The sequence below is a fragment of the Prunus avium genome, chromosome 5 (assembly GCF_965620075.1).
Source record: "Prunus avium chromosome 5, drPruAviu1.hap1.1, whole genome shotgun sequence".
NCBI lineage: Eukaryota > Viridiplantae > Streptophyta > Magnoliopsida > Rosales > Rosaceae > Prunus > Prunus avium.
Genome location: NC_142288.1, coordinates 29,905,071 through 29,927,761, shown reverse-complemented (window position 1 = coordinate 29,927,761; position 22,691 = coordinate 29,905,071). Strand labels below are relative to the sequence as shown.

At 37.7% G+C, this 22,691-nt stretch overlaps 5 protein-coding genes across 8 annotated transcripts; 2 read left to right on the top strand and 3 right to left on the bottom strand.

The window, feature by feature from the left end:
• The first annotated feature begins 791 nt into the window (after positions 1-791).
• LOC110745420 (ras-related protein RABA6a) lies at positions 792-2,738 on the top strand. Its single transcript, XM_021945505.2, has 2 exons — positions 792-1,164; positions 2,203-2,738. The coding sequence occupies exons 1-2, from the start codon at positions 941-943 to the stop codon at positions 2,651-2,653; spliced, it is 675 nt and encodes a 224-aa protein (XP_021801197.2). The 5' UTR covers positions 792-940; the 3' UTR covers positions 2,654-2,738.
• A 1,819-nt stretch (positions 2,739-4,557) lies between these two features.
• GC2 (golgin Putative 2) lies at positions 4,558-8,572 on the top strand. Of its 2 annotated transcripts, none has more exons than XM_021945479.2 (9): positions 4,558-4,898; positions 5,150-6,280; positions 6,425-6,535; positions 6,717-6,776; positions 7,125-7,182; positions 7,484-7,629; positions 7,744-7,869; positions 8,061-8,108; positions 8,209-8,572. In XM_021945479.2, the coding sequence occupies exons 1-9, from the start codon at positions 4,845-4,847 to the stop codon at positions 8,542-8,544; spliced, it is 2,070 nt and encodes a 689-aa protein (XP_021801171.2). In that variant the 5' UTR covers positions 4,558-4,844; the 3' UTR covers positions 8,545-8,572. The 2 variants fall into 2 exon arrangements, with proteins under 2 accessions (XP_021801171.2, XP_088110038.1); XM_088253912.1 differs by having other exon boundaries at positions 8,176-8,314.
• Positions 8,573-8,844: 272 nt separating this feature from the next.
• LOC110745402 (3-oxo-5-alpha-steroid 4-dehydrogenase (DUF1295)) lies at positions 8,845-11,229 on the bottom strand. 2 transcript variants are annotated; one of them, XM_021945491.2, is made up of 10 exons: positions 10,969-11,229; positions 10,786-10,855; positions 10,495-10,562; positions 10,304-10,365; positions 10,033-10,114; positions 9,690-9,923; positions 9,428-9,556; positions 9,283-9,344; positions 9,086-9,202; positions 8,845-8,997 (listed from the first exon to the last, which is right to left on the bottom strand). In XM_021945491.2, exons 1-10 carry the CDS (start codon positions 11,017-11,019, stop codon positions 8,949-8,951), a joined length of 924 nt encoding a protein of 307 aa, XP_021801183.2. In that variant the 5' UTR covers positions 11,020-11,229; the 3' UTR covers positions 8,845-8,948. The 2 variants fall into 2 exon arrangements, with proteins under 2 accessions (XP_021801183.2, XP_021801188.2); XM_021945496.2 differs by having other exon boundaries at positions 8,845-8,991; positions 10,969-11,227.
• A 557-nt stretch (positions 11,230-11,786) lies between these two features.
• On the bottom strand, positions 11,787-13,130 carry LOC110745590 (FKBP-like peptidyl-prolyl cis-trans isomerase family protein). Its single transcript, XM_021945718.2, has 3 exons — positions 12,577-13,130; positions 12,416-12,460; positions 11,787-12,286 (listed from the first exon to the last, which is right to left on the bottom strand). Exons 1-3 carry the CDS (start codon positions 12,984-12,986, stop codon positions 11,929-11,931), a joined length of 813 nt encoding a protein of 270 aa, XP_021801410.1. The 5' UTR covers positions 12,987-13,130; the 3' UTR covers positions 11,787-11,928.
• Positions 13,131-13,260: 130 nt separating this feature from the next.
• On the bottom strand, positions 13,261-21,361 carry LOC110745573 (putative serine/threonine-protein kinase SIS8). Of its 2 annotated transcripts, XM_021945684.2 has the most exons (13): positions 20,087-21,358; positions 18,413-18,850; positions 17,934-18,037; positions 16,452-17,707; positions 16,289-16,329; positions 16,109-16,177; positions 15,273-15,373; positions 15,011-15,089; positions 14,804-14,902; positions 14,651-14,719; positions 14,513-14,562; positions 14,246-14,422; positions 13,261-13,763 (listed from the first exon to the last, which is right to left on the bottom strand). In XM_021945684.2, exons 1-13 carry the CDS (start codon positions 20,582-20,584, stop codon positions 13,640-13,642), a joined length of 3,105 nt encoding a protein of 1,034 aa, XP_021801376.2. In that variant the 5' UTR covers positions 20,585-21,358; the 3' UTR covers positions 13,261-13,639. The 2 variants fall into 2 exon arrangements, with proteins under 2 accessions (XP_021801376.2, XP_088110036.1); XM_088253910.1 differs by lacking the exons at positions 13,261-13,763; positions 14,246-14,422; positions 14,513-14,562; positions 14,651-14,719 and having other exon boundaries at positions 14,804-14,934; positions 20,087-21,361.
• Between the last annotated feature and the right edge of the window lie 1,330 nt (positions 21,362-22,691).

The following is a 22,691-nucleotide window of genomic DNA, read 5'->3' as shown; positions in this document are numbered from 1 at the left end:
GAAAAAGAAATATTTTAGATGAGATTGAAAACTGAAGAGGAGGGAAAAGATTCCGTGATGGTGAAATCTTTGGCAAACTCAATTGAAGCCCAAACAATTGATTGGATTCATATTTAAGCCCAACTCATTTCTTTAAACGGAAATGAAGGCGGAGAGGCCGGGCTAATGTGGGCTGTATCCTGAGTCCCGACCCTGTGGTGTCACGTGATTATGTTATGAGGTCCAATGCTGAGTTATCTTCTAATCATGCGAAATTCATATTAGTTTTCAAAAGAGGAAATATTTGGAATTATTAACAATCATCAGATCACAAGATAGATACTAATTGCTTTCGGCAGCCATTGACATTCATGATCAAAAGCAGCAGCAGCAGCGGATCCGTGATTAGCTTACAACGTGTTACAATAATAAATAATAGAGTGAGAAAAGGCCAATAAGAAACTGTCATGTAAACTCAAAAAAATAATAAAATATTGAAACTATAAGTGAAAAATGTTGTACCCCAATGGTAATTTTGGTCGAAGAAAACTTAGGGGTATAGATTAAGTTTGCTAGTAATATGAGACCCGAAAAAAACAAAAAAAAAACTTAGGGGTGTAGATTAAGTTTGGTCCTAGTAGTGATATGTTAATGAGACGCACTAAACTCGACAAGATTAGGGGAGCAGCCATCATGTCTTTTTCATTGTTGTCACATGTACCCTCCAAAAGCAAATGCCTTTCAATTCATTGCCCTCCCTCCCTCCCCCATGCTATCGATTTGGACTTGTTCATAGCTTATAACTTCAACTTATATATATATATATATATATATTATACATTTGAACACGGCTCTTCCCCAATTCTGATTTGCTTTGCCCCTTCCTTTCCCTTCCCTTTCAAAATCACTGGTTTAAGTTTTCTTGTTTATTTATTATAGATAGTTATTGGTTGAAATTTTAATGTTGATGGCTGATTCAATTGATGAAGAGTGTGATTATCTGTTTAAGGCAGTTTTGATTGGGGACTCTGGAGTTGGGAAATCCAATTTGCTTTCCAGATTTTCCAAAGACGAATTCCGCTTAGACTCCAAGCCCACCATCGGAGTCGAATTCGCTTACCGGAATATCAAAGTGGGCGATAAACTCATCAAGGCTCAAATTTGGGACACTGCAGGCCAAGAAAGGTACTCATCATCTCCTCCTCCTTAAGTTTGATCATCTTTTTTCATTTGATCATATGATTCATATGCCCCAAATCTGAACATCATATAACTTCAGTTGTGTTGTGTTGTGTTGCTTGGATCGACAAGTTGAACTACTACTTGTCATGCACAACTCAATTCGAATTTCATTTAATTTTTCATCATATTACTCAATTTTCAAAACTTTCATATATTGTTTTAAAGTTTTTGTTTTCTCTTCTTTATGGATGTCTTTATGTTTCCTAGCTTTTGAAGCAACCGAATGAAATTATGGATTCAGGAAACACTACTCCTCAACCGTGCCTCTCTGTTTTATGATTTGGTCCCATTAGAGTCAAAAGTTCTAATTATATCCTAATTAAAATAAAATACTCCAACCTGGTGGGGGCCGACCTTTTACCTAAAACAATGATTTCAATTTTTTCCTTCTTTTTTCTTTCTTTGAGTCTACTACATTACAAAAGCTCAAAAATAGTTTAAAGTTTGTTATCTGATTCCTTTATTTGTTTCTTGCGGACGTCTCTGTTTTCATCGTTGTTGCTACTGATGACTGTAAAACAAGTTCACGAACCACCGCTATTAATATTATTATTATTAAAAACAATGGCTGATTGTTGTACTAATACTAGGCATAATAATCTATTAATTTCAACTGCTTTGTCAGCCTTGGATTCTTGAGGTAGATAATTGTTCCTTTCATTGCACCACAACACAATTTATGCCGTAATTAAAGAAAAAGTATGACTTTTTAACATGATAAAATAAGTGAGGCCAAAAGACACAGGATAAAGCAAGATATACTATTTGATACAAGCTATATTAAAGGACGAGCGATTCGAACACAAACATCGAGTGCATGTATAACTGCTCTAATCACTTGAGTTCAGCTACAAACCTATTGCAACATCATCATGAGTACTGTTGTGTCAAATAAGAAAAAATCAAAGTGCATGCTATAATTATATATAGATGCTCTTATTGTATTGAATATTAATGTTACATAGCTTTTGACGCACGCAGATTTAGAGCAATCACTAGTTCATACTATCGTGGGGCGCTTGGTGCCATCCTAGTTTATGACATAACCCGGAAAATATCATTCGAAAATGTGAGTAAATGGTTGCGGGAGCTTCGTGAATATGGTAATTCCGACATGGTTATTGTTCTTGCTGGTAACAAATTGGATTTGAGTCACTCTAGAGAGGTTAGCGAGGAAGAAGGCAAAATTTTTGCAGAGACGGAGGGCCTGTGTTTCATGGAAACCTCTGCTTTAGAGAATGTGAATGTTGAGCGAGTGTTTTTGGATATGATTTCTAAGATTCATCAAATCACAAGCCTGAAAATTTTGGAAGCTAAACTGGATGAAACCATTCCGAGTCCAAGTCTTCATGCTGCAAAGCAAACCATCCACATTGATGACCATGAAGTTACGGCCACTAAACAACCTAGTTATTATTGTTGCTCAAATTAGATTGCTCATCCATTTATACTCCAAGGGAGCTTCTTGTATACAAGAGTTTTGAGGTTGATTATTATTATTATTATTCTCGTGTGAATTTCATTTCTTACTTTTTAAAATGCGCCTCTATGTATTATGTATATATATAAAAGAGAAACATAAAACATTATATATGGGACGGTTTCTTTAAAAGAACATGGCTTGGCTCCTTAAAACTGAGGAGAATTCACAACAAATGAGATAATGACACTTGTAAAATTTGAAAAGAATATTAAAATAATTTGACACGTGACAAAACAACATTGGTCGTAAGAATGAGCTGCTACTCAATCTTAAGGAGTTCCTTTAATATGGGATATTGCTTGTCTCCTTCTCTGTAATGAGATACTCCTCCTTTATGTCAATCACAGTTTGACATATATGTAAAAATAATTCATAAAAAGAAAAACATATGCACGCATCACATTGATATTTGCATAAATGTAGGAGCTTTTACTTACATAATAAGGAAAGAAGTATTTTCCTTGAATATCATAGAAGAAAAGCTGAAAACTGAGGTTGTTTTTTTGGGCTTTTTATATTTATATTGGCTTATACAATGGCTTTGACTTTGTCTCTATGTTTTGTTGTGCTCGTTTGGGCTCAGGAGGATGTTAAAAGGAACCTCCTCTAGGTTCTACTTGTTGGGTTGGGTAAGCTGGTGAAGATGGCTTATACACTCCCATATCCAAGTTCATGTAACAAATGTGATTGCAGAAACTCCTTAGGAAATGAGCTACCTGTTATGTATATGAGAAGCATAAAATTCACATCAGAAATCTGATGACATATATGATTGAAATGCTTTGTTGTCTGTAACAGAAGATACAATAGATAATGAAGAAGGATGCCATTGCCCATCCTTCCACAAATATGAGTCAGTTTGTTATGTTGTGGGTTTTCGGGAAATCATTTGCTTTGTGGTGTTTGATGCCACAACCAATCCTCAAGTTGGAGTTTCTGTTTAAGACTTTCTTAGGGGTGCTTTTCTAGTTTTAAGACTTTCTCAATAGGCTGCCGCTTTCATAAGATACTTTTAAAATATATTAACATTTAAAGAGTATAGTGGCGCGGCTATTCTTTTTAAATTTATACAACTATTTTAAAGAGTATAGAGTATAGCCGTGCGGCTATATTCTTTAAATATATAATATTTTAAAGTATAGCCGCGCGGCTATACTCTTTAAATATATTCGAATATTTTAAGTAATATCTTAGTCTTTTTTTAATTACTTTAATTAGTAATTATGTTTTAATTATTATTTTTTTAATGAATAATTAGTCTTTCAATATTTTTCTGATTTCATAAATTACTTACTAAATAATAATTAATTAAATATATGAATATTTTAAAAGTATAGGCACGCGGCTATATTGTTATAATATATTACATTTTTATATGCATTTTTTTTTTTGGGGTATGTTCTTTAATTTGTATCTACTTCCTTTATTGATTATTTTATAAATGAAAAAGAAAAATTAAAAGCATAAAAGAGAACTAAGATGAAAATTTTCTCCCTATCTACATTCAGAGATGTGAACTTTTTTTTTTCCTTGAGATATTTATTCAAAAATCTATTTTAGAATGACATATTATACAAAAACTCATATAAAGCCTATTTGGATAGAAAAATCCACGACTAGCCACTTGTCATTTTCTAATTTATTCTTAATGTGTTTATAAGAATATATTATGTCATGCAAAAATGGATTTATTCGTGAAATCCTCCTTTTTCTTTGTTTACAGAAAAGTGAAATTTGTGCTAATGTGTTAGGACCCACCAGGATAGACAATAAGCTGCAACCAAACAGCCCCGAAAGCACTGGAGTCCGGACGTTGGTTGGTCGTTGTCGTTGTAGAACACGCGCGTTAAGTCTCCATCCCTCTAATAATCACAGCCATAACCCTTACGGGACCCACAAGCAACCGGTTGTTCGTCACCGAAATCGAACGGCGAGTCCATTCACTCATACTGTGTACCCGCCTGTCACTCGAGCATTTTCACCTCCACCCTCTTCCTCCTTTCAACTCGCATCGTTCCCATCCCAATCCCCCCTCCTTCTTCTTGCTTCATCCTCTGCAACATCAAACGCTGCGTTTCAAATATAAAAAATGCAACTCGAGTAGTTTTCTCCAGAAAAAAAGAGCTAAATTAGCACGACCATGGCCAACTGGATCTCCTCCAAACTCAGGGCCGCTGAAACTATCCTCCAACAGGTACAATTCTCTTCCTTCTCCTCCCCATCTTATTATTACTTAAATAAATTGACTATTTCTCTTTTGAAGAAATAGAAATTTAGTCGAAATCAGAAAGCCAAAATTTACATCTTATTCATCCAAACAAAATACCTTCTATTGGAAACTAGTCGATCTGCAATCAAAGGTTTTTTAAATATATTTATTTTGAATATTCGATCTGTTTGGAATAGTAATGTGATATGCGTGTGATTGTGAAATGGACGGTTTAGATCGACCAGCAAGCTGCAGAGTCGTTGCGGAAAAACGAGAAGCCTCTCGCCGACGACTTGAACGTGGACACTCCGACGAAAACGGGAGGCAGTGTGCCTTTGAAGGACCAGTTGAAAAAGAAAACCATAGAAAACAGTGATTATCGTGGAAAATCAACCAGCGATCCCAGTTTCAACATTCTTAATAACACCAGTAACAGTAATGATGATGATAAGAAGAAGAAGAATAATAATATTATTATAAGTAGGGATAAAGAGATTGTTGGAACTCAGAAACCTAAGCCTACTCTTACTGATAGTGACTGGACTCAGCTCCTTAGTGCACCTAATCAGGCAACTACTTCCACCGCCAGTCGTGGCAATGGTTTCCCAGGGGTTCGTGGTTTGAGGAAGGATGGTAGGAGGCAGGGCAGTGCCAGCTCCACTTCCAGCTTGTCAGTTTTGGAGGTTAAGAAGAATCAAAAGACTGGGAGCAATAATGTTCTGAAGTCGGGGAGGAGAGCAAGTGTTGGGGAAGGAAGTAAATTGAATGGCAAAGTAAGTGATGGGGAGGAGTCTGGCGTTTCTTTTTCGGATTCAGCACGAAGTTCTCCAACTGTTGAATTGAAGAGTGATGTTAAGATTTTGGAAGGACGAGGGTTGGATTATAGGGATATGGGATTCAACACTTCGGCAGAAACAAAAGACAAGGGAAATGAAGAAAATGGTGGACATTTTGATTTTAAGGAGCTTTCATTGGAGGGTTCTTTACAGTCGGCAAAGAAAAATGATGGTGGTTCTAACAAGAAGATAGGAGGGGAGAATGTGGGTGATCGGTTGAGAAGTACTGACAGGGGTAATCATGAATCCAGTGAAGCGTCTAGAAGTTCTACCTCTGAGGACTTAAAAAGAAGTTTTACTTCGGTAAGTGATGGGAGCTCTGAGTCGGACTCGGGTTCAAGTTCTGATTCTGAGAGTGAGCGTGAGAAAGAGGAAAGAAGAAAGAAGAGGGAGAAGATTCTGGCTGAGAAAGCGGCAGCTAAAGCTGTGGAGGCCATCAAAGAGAGGGAAAATCTTGTTGCCAGATTAGAGGGAGAGAAGCAGAGCTTGGAGAAAATACTTGAAGAGCAAGTGAAACAACAAGCCCAAGAGGTAAGAATAAAATTACTGAGATTTTGTTGTTTTTATCATTCTTGCCAGGTTGGCTGCAGTAATCCTGTCTTTCCATTTTGTTTTAAGGCCATTACCTCTTGCATAAAATGTTATTACTTAAGTTTACCTACTTTCCTGCTTCAGGCTTCCAAGCTGCAAATGACTATGATGGAAACCATGGAAGCTGCTGATTTAGAGAAGCAGAAACACAATAACACTAGAATGGAAGTCTTTGCACGTTTGGCTAAACTGGAGGTGCTACAACCTTTTTCCATCTGATTTCTTTTGCGTTTTAGATTTTTTTTAATTTCATTTTGAGTTCGTTGTTTTTCTCCCCTAAATCTAGAAGTAGAAGCTCCCTGCTTCTCGAACTTTTTAGTCAGTGCTCACATATAGGTTCACTTTGTTTTCACTTAAAGGTCAAAGTTTGTTGCAGGCTGCAAATGCTGACCTTGCAAAATCCCTAGCCACCGTGCAATGGAATCTTGAAGTAGAGGTATGACTATATCCTGATTCGGATGATTGGTGTGATACAATGAACCTCGGATAACCTTTTCAATTGAAGTTTTGAGCTAAAGATAATTGTCCAGTTGGTTTAATTGTTATGATGGTTCAAAGTAGTGGATGAAATAATATTGTAAAAACGTTCTGCTTCTGCTTGTCCTTAAACCATTCCTTCTTGTTTTTCCAGTTCAATTTTGTGGTTTTTGAAACCCTGCTCTTTGGCCTTTTAAGTGCCTTGGATGCACTTCCTTACCTGCTGAGAGCTTACAAGTACTTTTGTGCTTTTTGACTCTTGTTAACATGTTTTTCTTGTTCTTCCTTCATTCTTTTGGGAGTCTAGGTTAATGGAGTAGCAGAACTTCGACAGCAAGTTGAGTTAACAGAAGTGAACCATGAAGGTATGTTTCCTATTCCGAAAAAGTATATTCAATTTATGTGATATTACATACAACTAATCTGGTTCATTTTCTGCCAAAGCATGTTCTGAACATAAAAGATTCGATGGCATCAATTGTTTTCTTGAGAGTTGATTCCAGGGTTCAGGCAATAGTAGATAGCAAATATATTGACTTCTTTATTGGCCTCATATATGGCATATGGTGTAAAGCAGTGAATAATTTGCATAAATCTGAACATTTCAATGTTGTGTTACTGGGATCTTGGTCTATCATTTTTTGGAACTCTTTTTTCTTCCTGTAGAACTCAGGAGGAAGATCTCCGATGCTCATCAAGCAAAAATATCTTTAAAGAAAGTAGCAGCTCCAAAAGGAGTTGAACTTGAACGAGAGATTTTGGAGGCAGAATATGCTTTTGTAACTGATAAAGTTGGGAGATTGCAAGATAAGGTCAGAGTATTTCATTATATTGTTGCAAAGTTGTGATTTTTTATTTTTCATATCTTGCCTTAATCTTGTGATCCCCCATAACCATTAAAAAAGAAATCACTTGTTACATTTCAGGCACAGAAGCTGGAAGCAAACATTGAAATGACAAGGAAAGAGATAGAGGAGCCAACAGAAGTAGAAATTGAGCTCAAGAGAAGGCTTGCTCAGATGACTGACCATTTGATTCATAAACAAGCCCAGGTTTGTGTTTCCAAAATCTTTCTTAATTCCCTTGGTTCCTTCAAGTTTTTGTCTGTTCACATAAAAATATAAGACTATGGGTTTGGCTTTATCACTGACTTGTACATATCTGGAAAGAACCAGAATATATTCAAAAAAAGTCTCTGGTTTATTTTTTGAGAAGCTGTCATTTATGATTCTACTTCAACCAGGTTGAGGCTCTTTCCTCGGAGAAAGCAACTCTTCTGTTCAGAATTGAGGTACGTTGATTCTACTGATAACTCTTTCGTGACGAAATTTTAATGCGCAAGATGGATCTATGTGCAGGAGAGAGGCTAATTTAATCCATGCATCCTGCAGGCAGTGTCAAGGTTGCTAGATGAAACCAAGTCAATGACTGAAATTTCGGGTTCCTCATCAAGGGACATAGAATCAGGCAGACCTTTGTTTGAAGACAGGATCCGTTCAGGCAAGAAGCACCTGGGTTCAGCGCTTCAGCAATTGGATTCTATTTTCTTGGCCGGAGCAGTGTTTTTGCGGAGGAATTGGACTGCAAAATTATGGGCCTTGATTTACTTTGTATGCCTTCACTTCTGGGTCATTTATATTCTTATGTCCCATTCTCAAGCTTCAAATGAGATCAAATCTGGGGCTGTCATATCCTTGGAAAACATTAATGACACTGCAGGTGTATAATATAATATAATTTGTTTTTTAATCTTAATTTTTTTTTGTTCATTTCCTCAGCTTTTAAGAGGTATCAGTTACCTGGGGTGTGATTTGTGCAGTTTCCCCCCATACCTAATAATACATGCAGGCAATGAACTGAAATTGAATGGGTAGGCATGTATTATTTACACGATGAAAAATTTATATATGTTCACAGCTTGGTATTATGTTCTCTCTTTCTGCTTGCTCATAAGGATGGCGATAGAAAAATTAAGCATCAAATACAAATATTAGAAGTGGCACAAAGCAATTGCTAGCATAAAAATCTTGAGGTAGAAGCTTGAAACGTTAATAAATAATAATAAAAAGTCGTATTCCCTTCAACTGTAGTTATGATAATTCCAAGTATTACAAAATAATCAAGTTTTAGGCTAGCCAATCTTCAATCCATCGCTTCCTTCTACTCGGCCTGTTCTACACCTTGCACAGATGGCAAATGTCTTGCAAATTTAGAACAAACAATTTGGTATGTGAGAAAATAATACTTTCTAACAGATTGTAAACTCACCAGTTTGGCTCTTCTCGAGGAAGATTACGACTGTAGAGAGGAAATTCGAAGAGAAAAGTTGCTTTGAACCACAAGGGCAAGTTCTTGTATATAACTGGGGGTAGCGGAATGAGAGGGCTGAAACAGAATATGTTGGTCTCAGTTACTGCAATTCATACTCAAAACAAACATATACCAAAGTGAAAGCTGAAGTTAACCTAGTTGTTCTTTTGTACAGCCTATATTCGCCCACGTTTCCAAACTTCTTATCTGCAGACTCCTGGTATTGTTCAAGCAGACATCATTAGCAACTCTTCTAGTGCTATGTATTTGCAATAACATCAGAAGAAACAGGAAGCAAACCTCAAGCATCGGTATGCCGCTGATGAAAAGAAGCAACAATGTGAGAAAGATTGGTCCAAGAATCACCAGCCACTCTGCACCTTTTAATACAGGTATGGAAGCCACAAATACTCCCCACCAAAGGAATATCTGAGCACAACATTTATCAAAGTTCCATTCAAAATTTGACAGCATGAATGCCAAAAAAAAACACATTTTGGAAACGGGTTCAGTGCAGCATCAATTCTAAGTTTGTGGCATTGAATGCCATTTCGACACTAACCTCGCCAAAATAGTTTGGATGTCGAGTGTATTTCCATAGTCCGGCATTGCACCACTTTCCTCTATTTTGTGGAGAACTTTTGAACCTCAGTTTTTGCTGATCAGCTGTAGCTTCAACTGCAAAACCCACAAACCATATGATCCATCCAATTATGTCCTCAGCTTGGAGCGACGGTGTTCTGTTGCTTGCATTAACGACTGTTACAGGCAAACTCACAGTCCATACCCAGACGGCCTGCAGAAAAATAAGGTTGCTTCAAGAATGAAATAAACTTTGTCCTTCGGAGAACAAGCAGGACACAATTAGGTCTAACAAAATCCGGAAGCAGGGAAAGGTAGAAAACCTGAAATATCCAGAAAATTGCCAATTTTCCTATATTATTACGCATTTCATCAAAACGCCGGTCCTCTTCCCATTGCAAAATCCTGATCAGGAAATTGCACGAGTATGAAAATCATGATTGGATTTTGATAAACACAAAAGCAACACAAAAGAATCACAAAATAGAATCAACACAAAAGCAAGCCTGCCATTCTTTAAAGGAGAAGGTGAGAGGAAGAAACAGAAATTAACAAGATGTATGATACAATGCAAATGCTTCATTGGTTATGTACCTCCTCAATAGGAACAGTCCCAGGCGAAGACCCCATATTACCACAAGCAAACTCAACACCACCTGAAAAAGAAGAGCTGCAAACTCAATACTGTGACACACACCTTAGGCATAATAAATTTGACATGAAAAAAAGGAACTATGATGAAGAAAACAAACGTAACTCCTAGGTCGATGCAGAAGAGATAATACCTGTCTAAAATGCCATGAGCCCTTGACAACCAAAGTCAGTATAGCAAGTATAACAAAATTGGTACTTCCTGTAAAAAGAACAAAAACATAATCAGCAAGTAAATACAATTATACAAATGATGTCATAAATATATCAATCATGTCTGAGCAAGCATTTCTTGGCAACCAAACAACCCAATCATTTTCCAATTAGTATTGATATTTATCTGTTTTTGTTGACTTGCGTTTTGATTGAGCCACCATGAAATTAACAACCAAATTCTCAGGAAATAAATTCAGAGAGAAGTATACCGGCGAAGTCAGTGACTTTGTCGAACTTGAGAAGAGCAGTGATTATGAAGAACAACAACTGATACCCCACCTTGAAGAAAAAAACCCAAAAACACTAAATTTAAAAACTTTCGAGAGAGGAAATGAAATCCAGAAGGAAAAAGAAAAAACCATAAAGAGATAGAGAGATAAGAGCATAGTTACAGTGACAATGGCCGTGAGAGCTAAGAAATGGGAGTCTAAGACTGTTCCCATGAAATTGTACTGGGCTTGGCTTCTTGGCTTGCCTCCTGGAAAAAGGAAAAAAGCTCTATGCTCGTTGCTGAGATATTAATCCATAAAAGTGTTTGGGCTCTCTCTTTGAATAGGAAAACTGTGTGGCTGCAATTTTAACACCATTACTTTCCTCTCTTTAGTGTTCAGTCTTGAATTTTGACCCTTCCAATTTCCAATTTCACTGCGCGTCCCTCTCTCTCTCTCTCTATCGCGGAAAATAAATTATTCGCCGTGTCATTTTTAACACCATGCATTTGGGTCCCTCCTCCCCTCCCTCACGAAACGTGATGCATCCAATTCCAATTGTACCTGGTCCAGTTTAACTGTGAGAAAACAAGGTTGTGTTTGGTTAGGAACACGACAGAAGAAAAAACCACTGAGCCAAACACAGATTAAAAATTTGCAAGATCGCTAAATTTGAGTGACTGCGAAAAAAAATTAGTGCCCTTGCTTTTCTTCGTACCCTACCAGGGTATAAAGGACATTCTATATCCTTCATATTCGCGAAATGGCCCATGATCATCTTTTGAAGAAATTTTTGTATGCTTCGGTATACCACGTGATGTAACCGGAATATGCAAAAATTACTCTTATTTTCATATATCAAACTAATTGCCTATTCATCCTTTTTCGGTTAAGGACAATATTTGATTTAATTAGACTTTTAGATGTTGTTAGAGCAATAGTAAACTACTCTACATTAATCTAATCTACGGAAAGGACACAAGTGTACTACCATCACGAACTGGCCTAACTCACTTTTGCTCTTCTTTCTCAATGAAAATACAAATACATTCATGTGTTCCATAAAATACAAAATCTATTACGAATTTCTTTATCGATCTCGATAATAATATACAATTAACAAAGACAAGAATATGAATATGATCATGCGGGTGCAATCGAGACTCTATCGACCTCAATAATGTAGTCTAGAGTTGCAAACGGAGGAATTTGCAGACCAGGACCTAAATCTGCACCATTCTCACCGAAGCCCAAGCTTGGAGGAACAAGCACTCTTCTTTTGCCCCCTGCCTTCATGGATCTGAGCACATATTCTATCCCTTCACACACTCCCTTGCTGTAGGGCTGCCTGGACCCAACTACCAGAGCCAAAGGCTTCTTCTCTCTCTCAAATGTATCCACAAACACTTGTCCACTGCCTTCCACTTTCCCCTTGAGCTCGATCACCACCAAGTCTCCTGCCCTTGGAGAAGCGCCCCCACCAACTCTTAACTCGTAGTATCTGTGTGTGTCACTCCAAATAAAACAACACCATTAATTATCTCTCTCTCTCTCTCTCTCTCTCTCTCTATATATATATATATATATATATATATATATTGTTCATGCTTCATGGGGAAAATTAATGTACCTTATGCCATTAGGTAGCACCACCTCTTCTTCTTTCTCAACATTTCTGCAAAACAAAAGAAAGACATAGTTGTCACGGGATATCAAATTTTGTAATTGGATATACTAAGATATGTATGTATACAGGAAGAAGAAGGAAGAAGAAGTGAGATGATTAGAAACCTTGTGTTTGATTCTTGTTGGGAGACTTCAAGGCGGGTCTTAATTTGTTCAGAGACCACGCCCACTGTGAGAAAGGCAGCCCAGGCAAGGCCTGCTCCAATCCCAAACCGCCTGGTTAACGTGGAAGCTATCCAATCTGTAGAGTCAGCCTTGGTCTTGGTGCTCTTGGTGCTGCTGCTAGAAGGGGCAGCTTTCTGTTGCTCTGCTTTTACTGAGACTGGCGTTTTCGGCTGCTCCGAAGAAGTTGTGCTGAGCTGCTGAATTGGTGTTGGAGAATGTGGTTGTGAAGGCAGATTTTGTGGAGGAACAGAAGGAGGCGTTTGTGATGATGAAGAAGAAGAAGAAGAAAAGTGGCTTGGTCTTGTTAGGGAGTGGGAGAGAAATGGGGAAGAACCAGAGAAGGTGGCCATTTGTTTAGGATAGCCAAGCGATGATAAAATCTGGATAAATTTGCCAAGTTAAACATAAGTAGCCGCTGGTCCCTACCTTATCCTTGTATATGATGCAAAATATAAATGGGGGGTTGGCCTTTTTTCTGTTTCTATTAAGTTGGGACCAGTTCGAAATGAAATACAAGCAAGCCCACTGTGTTGCTTGCTACCTCTGTGGCATTTACGTACAGTGACGGAGATTAACCAGAATTGAGGAGCTCTTCGAAATGCAGAGAATGACCTGGAAAATTGATTCACCAAAAAGTCATTTGCCATAAACACTACTGCTTTTTATCTTAAGTTCAGGCAACAAAACGCTCTTCCGATGGATGGGCACCGGAAATCAAAACATTGATTACAACAATTTCCAATGAATTCTTTACAAACAAATGCACAACCTTGCGAATGGCCGCACTGTTGAGAAAACAGAAATAAAGAGGGAAACATAAAAGAAGAAAAGAAAATGGCATATCTCAAAATGGAGTATATGTTAGGTCATGATCTTCAATCCTTTTCTCAAAAGTTGTTCCAATCAATGTACAACTTGCCTCCTTCCATATTTTGGCTGTCAAATGAGCCAAATATTCAGTGGGGGTAAATTTACTCTTTTAGCCAGCTGGGGATTCTCCAACTCAGGATGGCTGAACCTTCTCACGCCCACCGCTAGGTCTGTGCACTTGAGAACTACTTACAGGCTTCTGCAACGGTTTCAGAGTAGCCATGATCTCAGCAAACGAGGGTCTCAATTTTGGGTCTCTGCAATGTTAATTACGTCAAATGTCAGGTTTGCATATCTGCCTAAATACACATTTGAATCGATTTACAAATGATAAGGCTGCAATTATCATAATAAACCGAAGAAGAAAAAATGCCAAAATGAATTCGAATCGTTAGAATGTAATTCAATACGACACAGCGCATTATATATCATTTTCATCATATCTATTGCGTTAGATATGAAAGGAAGGAACAGACAATATCTTATATCTTTTATGCATAGAAAGATACCCAAGAAAACATACATGCAATGAGGACTGGCGTGCAAGAAAACGAAAATTTAGAGAAGGAAAACTACTTTTGCAATATAAGTTGTTAAGACCTACAGAACAAGTCTAAGGAATGCCAACTGAAACCATTTTATGTTCAAGGTTTCAATATCTATCGTCCTGAACAACTAGGCAGGCATGCTAAGTTTATTAGGAACTATGTATGGATCGACCAACCAAAAATATACTCACGTCTGCCAGCATTTTCTAATGAGATCTGCAATTGCAGGATCTATATCATCTGGAATATCAAGACGGCGATGTTGAAATCCAACTGCACCAACAACTTGCATTGGATTCATTCCCCCCCATGGCTGTTGCATTGTAGAGAGCTCCCATAAGATGACCCCATAGCTATAGACATCGCATCTGCACATCAACCCAAAATTTATATTTATCATAACAACCCTGTGCATGATATAAACATAAAATTAGGTGGGTGGGACGATATAGGAATACTTTTCATCGGAAGGTTCATTTCTTAGCACTTCTGGAGCCATCCATTCAGCCTGAAGGAGAGATGCAAAACAAATAAGGAAATCAAATTCATGGCTTCAGCCACATGTGAGAGAGAGCAAGTTGTTGACTGCGGCTTACCGTCCCTGCAGTGGACCTCGAGGAGAGAAATGTGCTGTTCTTCATTCTTGATAATCCAAAATCGCAGACCTAATAACAAGCAGAAAATTTCACACCAGCCAAATTGGATCTAATAGTACGTTAAATAATCTGACAAAAGAGATAAGGAACCACCTTCACAACCCAGTTCTTATCAACAAGAAGATTTGGAGACTTCAAATCACGGTGTACTATTACTGGAGTGCAGTTATGCAAGTAATTCATTCCCCGAGCCTGAAGTTTTATTATTGAAAACACAAAAAATGCTAGATGAAGTTATCAATTACAGCACATGATTGTTGACTTGTACTGGAATTAAAGGTAAGAATGAGAGAATATTACAGCATCAAGAGCCATCCTCAAGCGTCTTCGCTCATCTAATTGATTGTTAGGCCGGTGTATTAACCTATATAAACTACCTCTGCAAAACATGACTTATACATCACTTTTCCATTTGACATGATTAATCAAACTGAACACAGTGCAGTTTCTTATTATACGTAAAAATATAGATAAATATCAAAATAAATATCTATAAAAAAGTTGAATTCCATAAAAGAATGTTAGACTTTATTATAAAAGGAAATAGAAAGTGCCAACATACCTTGGAAGAAATTCTGTAACAATGGAAAGATTTGGAGCACGAGTTATTGCACCCATGAAGAGAACAACATTGGGATGCCTGAGTCTTTTCATTATCCGGACCTTCAAATTAAAAATAAAATAAAAGATTGAGCTCAATATATAAATCTCTCATACGCAAAAAGTATAGCGTAAATAATCAAAAGTTAAATCAAGAGGGGAACTGCATTAGGCATGTATTTTGGAATAGGGGGCAGGGGGCGGGGGAGGAGGGAGTGGGAAAGAGAATAACTGAACTATCTACTCTTCAACTTTCCCTATCAAAATTTCTGACAGATATGGCCAATTTCAAGGTGCCAACAATATTAGATTTCTCATCCCGGAGATCATAATTATTAAATCATCAAAAGAGAAAAAGAAAGATTATGGAAAGCACATTAAACAATGTGATAGAGCTGACCAAAGAAGTAAAGCCTATCACGCACTAATAATAATCTCCGCTTCTTTTTGCCTCCTGAATGAAGGACTAAACATAAAAGAGAAAACAACTTCAATGAATTTAACCAAACCAATCTCGAAGACCTAAAGTGATAACTGTGATATTTTATAAATATACAAGCTTTTGTAACAATGGATCTTACATCTGGCACATGATGGTTAATCAAGCTTGGTATTTTTCCAAAAGGAAAACAAATCACTAGATGAATGCATGCCAAGGATGACATGAATTCTTGGCCACGGCTACACCCAGTAAGAATTATGAAGGTTTTGCTTTTTAAGGACATAATATGCATAGATGACATAAAATCAGAGAACACCAAAAAATTTCAGGAAACGGGTGAAGTCCACGGCTTGTACCTCACTTCTGAATTCATCAAGTGATTCGCCCAAAAAGTCTTGGTCTAGAAACCTCTTTACAGCAACCTCCTGTAAAACCAATTAATGAAAATAAGCTCAAAGTACCACAGTGCATGCAGACAATGCCACGCTGTCTTCACAAACAAGGTTATCTTTCAGAAATAGCGTCTGAAAACTTACAGTCCCATGCCAGTCTCCATGATAGACCTCCCCATATGATCCTGCAGTTTAAACGGTGCATTTACACTTGAAATTAGAAGTGGAGTATGGGAACCATTTAGAGTTAAGTCTTGTTTATATATGAGAAGTACATGATTTTATAGCAAAATGCAGAGGTCAGTACCAAGTCCAATACGCTCACCCAAGGTGATATCCTCCCATGGAATCTCGCAATCTGCAACATCATCAATTGTAATGTCAGATTTTGTACTGTCATTACCTGCCGATCGATCTGATGTTCTCTCGCCTTCCAAATTAACTCCAAAAGCATCATGACGGTCACCACTGCCCCGTGGTTCATAACCAGAACCTTCTGCATCTCCATCACTTCTCATGCCCTGGTCATACTGCTTACTGACAGCTGCAGTTGTTGCAACCACAGCTGCAGCAGTAGCAGTTGCAGCAGCTGCCACAGGAAGTTCCAGATTTGAGTCAGTGCTTGACTTTGCTGCAGCAACTACCATTGAAGATGCAACAACAGCTGCTGCTGCGGCTGCAGCTGCAGCAACAGGGACATTTTTTGTATACTTAGATGGAGATACTTCAGACTGGCCAGTTACTTCCCTGGTATCAAGTGGATGGTTAACCCCTAAACCTTCCACAGGCTTAAGATGCTCTAGTTGACCTGAAGGACTAGCTTTAAAATGCACCCTGTGCTGAGGCAGTGGAGGCAAAAAGTGAGCTGGACTCTTATCATCTTGACCTTTAATTTTTTGTGTTTCAAACCTCTCTTTATTTTCACCCTTATCTTCTGGCCGGGGCTTGGTCTCAACTGTTGACACATCTAACTGCTCTGGATATATTTCCCTAAACAAGTTTGGGGGAGCAACAACACCACTTTCAAGTAACACGTCATGAAGTTTTTGAGCTAGATGCGGATTCTCTTTGGCAGCAACAATCATGTATTGAGAAACATCCTTAACCTTCATTCTTCGAGCAGCAGGAAAGCTAACACCTTCAGTCCATGTAGGGGATCTTGCATGTGCAAAAGGATAATTTGGCCGTCCTGGAAGTTCCTGCACCAGCGCCTTCTCTGCATTAGAGGGATATCTAAATTCATCTGAAGGTATCTTGGATTCTTCCCCACGTTCAGTTGGTCTGGGTAGATTTGCACGAGAAATTGGTTCTTCTCTCTCTTCAGAATCCCTAGCTGAAGAAGCAAAATTTCTTAACCTGGATTTCTTGTCTAATGTTCCAAAGTCTGAATGTTCTTCAAACGAACTCCCAACTCCACTACTGGAAGAAGCAACATGAGAGGAATCAATGTCTCTAGACAAAGGACTGGCAGAAAAGTAAGATTCGTCATATTCTATATGTGATCCAGCTGCATCAGATGGAATAAGTGTGCCGGGGTCTGCCATCAGATCAACAATATACTCCCTGAAATTCACATTGTACATACCTTCATAAACAAGTTAAGATTCTGCAACTTCAAATGAGAAAATCTCAAAGATATACATATTAATGGCCTGAGAACATTTTCAGCAACAATTGTCAACTAAAAAAAATCCAAAAATGCATAAGTAATCCTATTATGCAGTTTAGAAAACAATAATATAACACACACAGTCTACATCAAAAGTAATAAACTTGTAACATAAGTTACCTTCCATCATCAATCTTTACAAAGTTCATCGCCACATCATTGGAGCCCGTGTATTGTTGTCCTTTCACCAACCGGCATGGGATGCTCACACTATCAGCCAAAGCCTAGTTGGTTAAATAGAAAATTGGATTAGTGACGAACAAACCAGTAATGGAAGACCATGAAACTGAAAACAGGGAGGCAAACAGATAAAGTATATCCAGGAAAAAGGTAACGCTGTTAAAATTCTCATAAACTTATAAGATTTAGCTTTTGAAATATAATTTAATATCAAAATTCAGAAATACTGTTCTACTTTTATATTACTTCAAGCTTTTTATTAATGTATGGGCTGAAGGTTGGTAAAAACAATAAAGTGATTAGAAAAATACAAAAATTAGGGCCTTGATTAGGACCTATTTTAATATATATACATATTATCATGCCTCATAAGGGAAAAAAAATTGGTTTTCAATATGAATAAAACAGAGAGCAAGTACCTTGAACAACAATGCACGATGACGGGCTAATCCAATTGTCAGAGAACCAAGTGGCAAAACCATGCTACCAATGGTAGCTTTCAAATTGAAACTAAGACTTTGCCATGCTCTCAACATGTTGTCAGGATCTGCAACTGGTCCACCCATGTAGTCAGCAACTAAAAGAGCAAGTTTGCGCACCAGATTGCTGTTTACAAAAACCAGAGGATCTGAACTTGACTTTACAGCCATTTCTAGGGCCATCTGTTCAAGTTTCAACAAGTTCGCATCAGCAGCTCTGTTGACTAACACTGCTTCCCAGGTGACACTATCTGAAACAAGTGTTCCTTGCAGATCAACAAGAGAAGGCATTCTCTCTGAGGTTGACTCAGTCAATATCCCATACAGATCATAGAAACCATCCAAGATCTTGTCATCATAGCTAAGAGCATTGTAATTCTGTGAAGAATGGATAAATCTACGATATGAGACAGGTTAGAAAGGAATAAAATATTACAAAACTGAAGAAACAAAATTAAATTTAAGAACGCTGCCATACATCATTGCTCCCATATGTTTAAGATGTTATGTCTTAGAATATCATGGAAATATTCACACACAGAAAATTCTTCTGATTTGCCCCATCTATTCTGTCACATGTGCCCTAGTAAAAATAATGCATGATACACGTTTCAGAACTACCTTGATTAATGTTTCTGATATATCAACAAGTGCGAAAAAAAGAGCTACATTCAGAAAGCATGCATTCTAGCTAGTTGCATTCCAGTCGCAATGGAGGCACAATTCTTTTCTTAACAATATGTGATCAATCATTAGACAGAAGGAGGTCAATGACATTTCAATATTTTATGGAGTATTATTTTAAGTATCCAACTTCTTTTCTCAAATATAGAAGTTGGGACTGAAAGTCCAATGTGAAATTGCAAGACAGACATCACCTCTGTAACACAGTTCTTGTCTCACCACATGCAGTTAGAGAGACCATATATACAAAATAGAGCTCGATCTTAAACAGACATTTTTTTTTTTATAGAACACATACATGAGCTTTTAGATTGACAGGTTCAGTTTTAAGTATAACCAAGTCAATGGGCAGACAGGACATGAATACTCTAGTTTTGGATGTTCCTCGAAATGCTAGGAATCTATCTATTCCTTCTCAAAATTTAGCAGTGATAGATGTAGATGAACACAGCACTGTTGATGATGAGACTATCAACAAAATTGTTTAAACTATTGATAACAGTCGTCTGGTTTCTCTTTATCACAGGTAATGAAGAGGGCAATTCAAGGACAAGGAGCAATGATGGTGACACCGAAACCTTTCCATAAAAAACTTCTTAACTCTGTTGGCAGTGAAGGTAACCAAAGCCTAGTAATTAGAATCCCTATCATCTAAAACGCATGTTCATCATGTAAAAATTTTAAGAGAACGAAAAACTGAAAAAGAAAGTTTAAATCTATGGAACCGTATAGTTTCAGGCAGCCACATCACTAACATGCCACAAGAAGAAAGTTGACTAGACCAGATAAATTTCAAATATGGATTAAAATGAACGGACGTTGATCAATTATTCACTTTAGATTGATTGTACGTGGAGATTGCAAACAATAGAAGTAACAACAATAAGTCAACCGAACTTCAGTCAGATTAGCGGATGAAGAGAAACTTACCCAATAACGGTAGGCAATAACTTCAGCTGGGGTATTATCAGGAGCGCAAGAGCCCAAGCTAATCTGCTTAACAGCCTCAATCTGAACTGCTTCTGGATCCTCCCGAGCACTCAACTCCAAAGCCAGTTGAATCTGATACTCTTCCGCTATGTCAGCATCCCTTGAGGTACTAGACCCCGAATCGCGCCTAGCTGTATCTGAAACAACATCTAAACCACTCCTAGCTGCATCAGGTGGCTCCATTCTCTCTGCCGCCCTAGCGACATTTGAAGATGATGGGGGACTAGGGCTACGTCTATTAGAAACTGAATTCAACCAACCTGATAGCCCCGAAAAGGTTTTGTGCTCAGAGTTATGATGGGACCTTGAGTGCAAAAGCCTTTCAGTTTCAGGGGGCGACGACTTATCAGTAGACTTATTGCCCCTTGATGAAGCAGACCCTTGTGCATCTTCTGATTGATTGGACATGATATGGAGTTTCTTAAGAAGGTTCTTCATATTATTTCATAAGTTACAATATCGAATGCGAAAGCAATAAAAATCTGGCCACAAGCATCTCCATTGTCTTGGACCAAGCATGAAATCTGAAGCACTCTATCACCACCACAAAGCAAACAAGTTCAAAGTAATCCAAAAAACCCTTTTTGCTCAACACTTAACAGCCCCTTTACAGAGTTAAAACCCCACAAGTGACCCGCAACAAACCCATCACATCCAAAAGCCATAAACCACCATCCCAAGCAATACCTAGTAAAGCTTTATCAATATCAACAATCCCAGATGCTTAGATTGAACCAGGCCGCCCTGCTTCCCACATAGCCAAAAACCCCACTACTGTATTTCAAGCCACAAACAAATACCAAAACTAGCAAACACAACACGACTGTATCAAATATCGAAACTTTGATCCACGTTACCTTCAAGCAGCATAATTTCCAGAAAATAGAATCCCCAACTGAGAGAAATGGATCTTACTCTGTATTCATGAACAAAAAAATAAGGAAAAGCATAGAAAAGAAAGAAGGGTATTGGTAGAGTTTGAAATAAAAAAATAAAAAAAAGGGGGGGGGCAGGTAACAGAGGCAGAGACAGCAAAGACCAGCAAGTGGGAGAGTAGGACCTCGAAAAGAATGACCCACTTGAGTTGAGAGGAAAGAAAAATAAGTTTTCAAGGATTTTCAGTCCCATAAAAAAGGTTAAATTGGTGGGAAACACAAACACAAGTTCACAACCAGCTGCTTATTTACTGGTTCACTCACTATCTCTCTCTCTCTCTCTCACTCTCTCTCTTTTGCATATCTATATATATATATATATATTGGGTTTTCCTATTAAAAAACTTGGTCTCTCATTCAGTCATTCTGTTTGGAAGTCCCCAAAATGCAAAATCCAAAGGGTGGTGGCAAGAGTTGGAAAGATGTGATAAAGTTAAGGGACTGTAGAGAAAATGGAATATAGAATGAACAGAACAAATTGGACAAGTATTGCTATTTCAGACAAGTATTTGCTAATTCCAAGCAAAATAAAGGTCTTGTCCGTTATGATAAACGTCGCTTTTCTAGCTAAACGACAAAACCCACTTCAACTGGAAGTGAGAAAATAAAATAAAAATTCATTCACCCAAGTCCCAAGTCCCAAGTCCTAACTGCAGATTAGGTATGAAATCCATTGCTTGTAGCCGGCTTTTGTTGATGGCTGCCGCATTTACAATTTCCCATAACGTTCAATAAGTCTTTTGTGTTTCTCTTTGGTGGTTTTTTCTTTCTTTTTTTATATTTGCTCAACTGTATCTATTTAATGTTTGACAATATTATTATTTTCTCATCATCTTTGTTTTTATTTTATTCTCTTTTCTCTTTTGTTCACAATAATTCTTCAACAACCTCATCTTTGTTGGAGAGAGGCATTGTATTGTATTGTATTTGCGGGCCATAGGAAAATAAAGGTTGGTGTATTTAGGGAGGGAGGAATTATTTATTTGTGTTGGCACAATGACCACACAACCTAGCCAGAGGGATGAGGCTACTAGGCTAATGCATAGTATACTATAGTGCTTCTTTCTGCTTATAGGCGATTCGATTGATGATTGAAGCAAAACTGAACTGAAATCGGACAAAAATAATCAGCTTCTTCTTTCTTTGAACACCCATCCATGAGGAGTGGGATAGGCAAATAAGTCAAGACGAATCTTAAATAAAGAGGAGATTACGCCAACGAGGGTGGAAAAAAGGGCCCATATTCGGGACAAATCCTTGACCCACCACTAGCAACATCGATATTGTTCCCAACTTAACCACCTGTTTACCAGGTGTGGGGTTTTATACAAAAGGCCTCGACTTTCCTATGTGGGACTTATATTATTCAACAACCCCTCCCTTTTGTAGTTTAGACAATTGCTTGTCTTTAAAGAAAAAGGATAAATTACATGAAATGTCACTACTTAATATTAAGAGTTGTATTTAGATTCCAAATTTTATAATGAGTTACCCTATTCTTATTTTGAAAAACAAATAGTTCATATTAACAAAAACCCTATTCTCTCCCAATAAACCCTCCTAAAGCCATTTTCATTTTGAGGTGGAGGAAGCCACTGTTCTTCCTCCTT

Coding starts and splice junctions, on each gene's coding strand:
- LOC110745420 (XM_021945505.2), top strand. CDS start 941: ATGTTGATGGCTGATTCAATTGATGAAGAGTGTGATTATCTGTTTAAG. Junction 1,165..2,202: donor GACACTGCAGGCCAAGAAAG/GTACTCATCATC, acceptor TGACGCACGCAG/ATTTAGAGCAATCACTAGTT.
- GC2 (XM_021945479.2), top strand. CDS start 4,845: ATGGCCAACTGGATCTCCTCCAAACTCAGGGCCGCTGAAACTATCCTC. Junction 6,777..7,124: donor AATGGAATCTTGAAGTAGAG/GTATGACTATAT, acceptor TTGGGAGTCTAG/GTTAATGGAGTAGCAGAACT. Junction 8,109..8,208: donor CTCTTCTGTTCAGAATTGAG/GTACGTTGATTC, acceptor TGCATCCTGCAG/GCAGTGTCAAGGTTGCTAGA.
- LOC110745402 (XM_021945491.2), bottom strand. CDS start 11,019: ATGGGAACAGTCTTAGACTCCCATTTCTTAGCTCTCACGGCCATTGTC. Junction 9,557..9,689: donor ATCCAAACTATTTTGGCGAG/GTTAGTGTCGAA, acceptor TGTTGTGCTCAG/ATATTCCTTTGGTGGGGAGT. Junction 9,203..9,282: donor CTGTACAAAAGAACAACTAG/GTTAACTTCAGC, acceptor ATTCTGTTTCAG/CCCTCTCATTCCGCTACCCC.
- LOC110745590 (XM_021945718.2), bottom strand. CDS start 12,986: ATGGCCACCTTCTCTGGTTCTTCCCCATTTCTCTCCCACTCCCTAACA. Junction 12,461..12,576: donor CAACAAGAATCAAACACAAG/GTTTCTAATCAT, acceptor TTTGTTTTGCAG/AAATGTTGAGAAAGAAGAAG. Junction 12,287..12,415: donor GTGCTACCTAATGGCATAAG/GTACATTAATTT, acceptor TGACACACACAG/ATACTACGAGTTAAGAGTTG.
- LOC110745573 (XM_021945684.2), bottom strand. CDS start 20,584: ATGAAGAACCTTCTTAAGAAACTCCATATCATGTCCAATCAATCAGAA. Junction 16,178..16,288: donor ATGGAGACTGGCATGGGACT/GTAAGTTTTCAG, acceptor TTGGTTTTACAG/GAGGTTGCTGTAAAGAGGTT. Junction 14,903..15,010: donor TGAGGATGGCTCTTGATGCT/GTAATATTCTCT, acceptor ATAAAACTTCAG/GCTCGGGGAATGAATTACTT.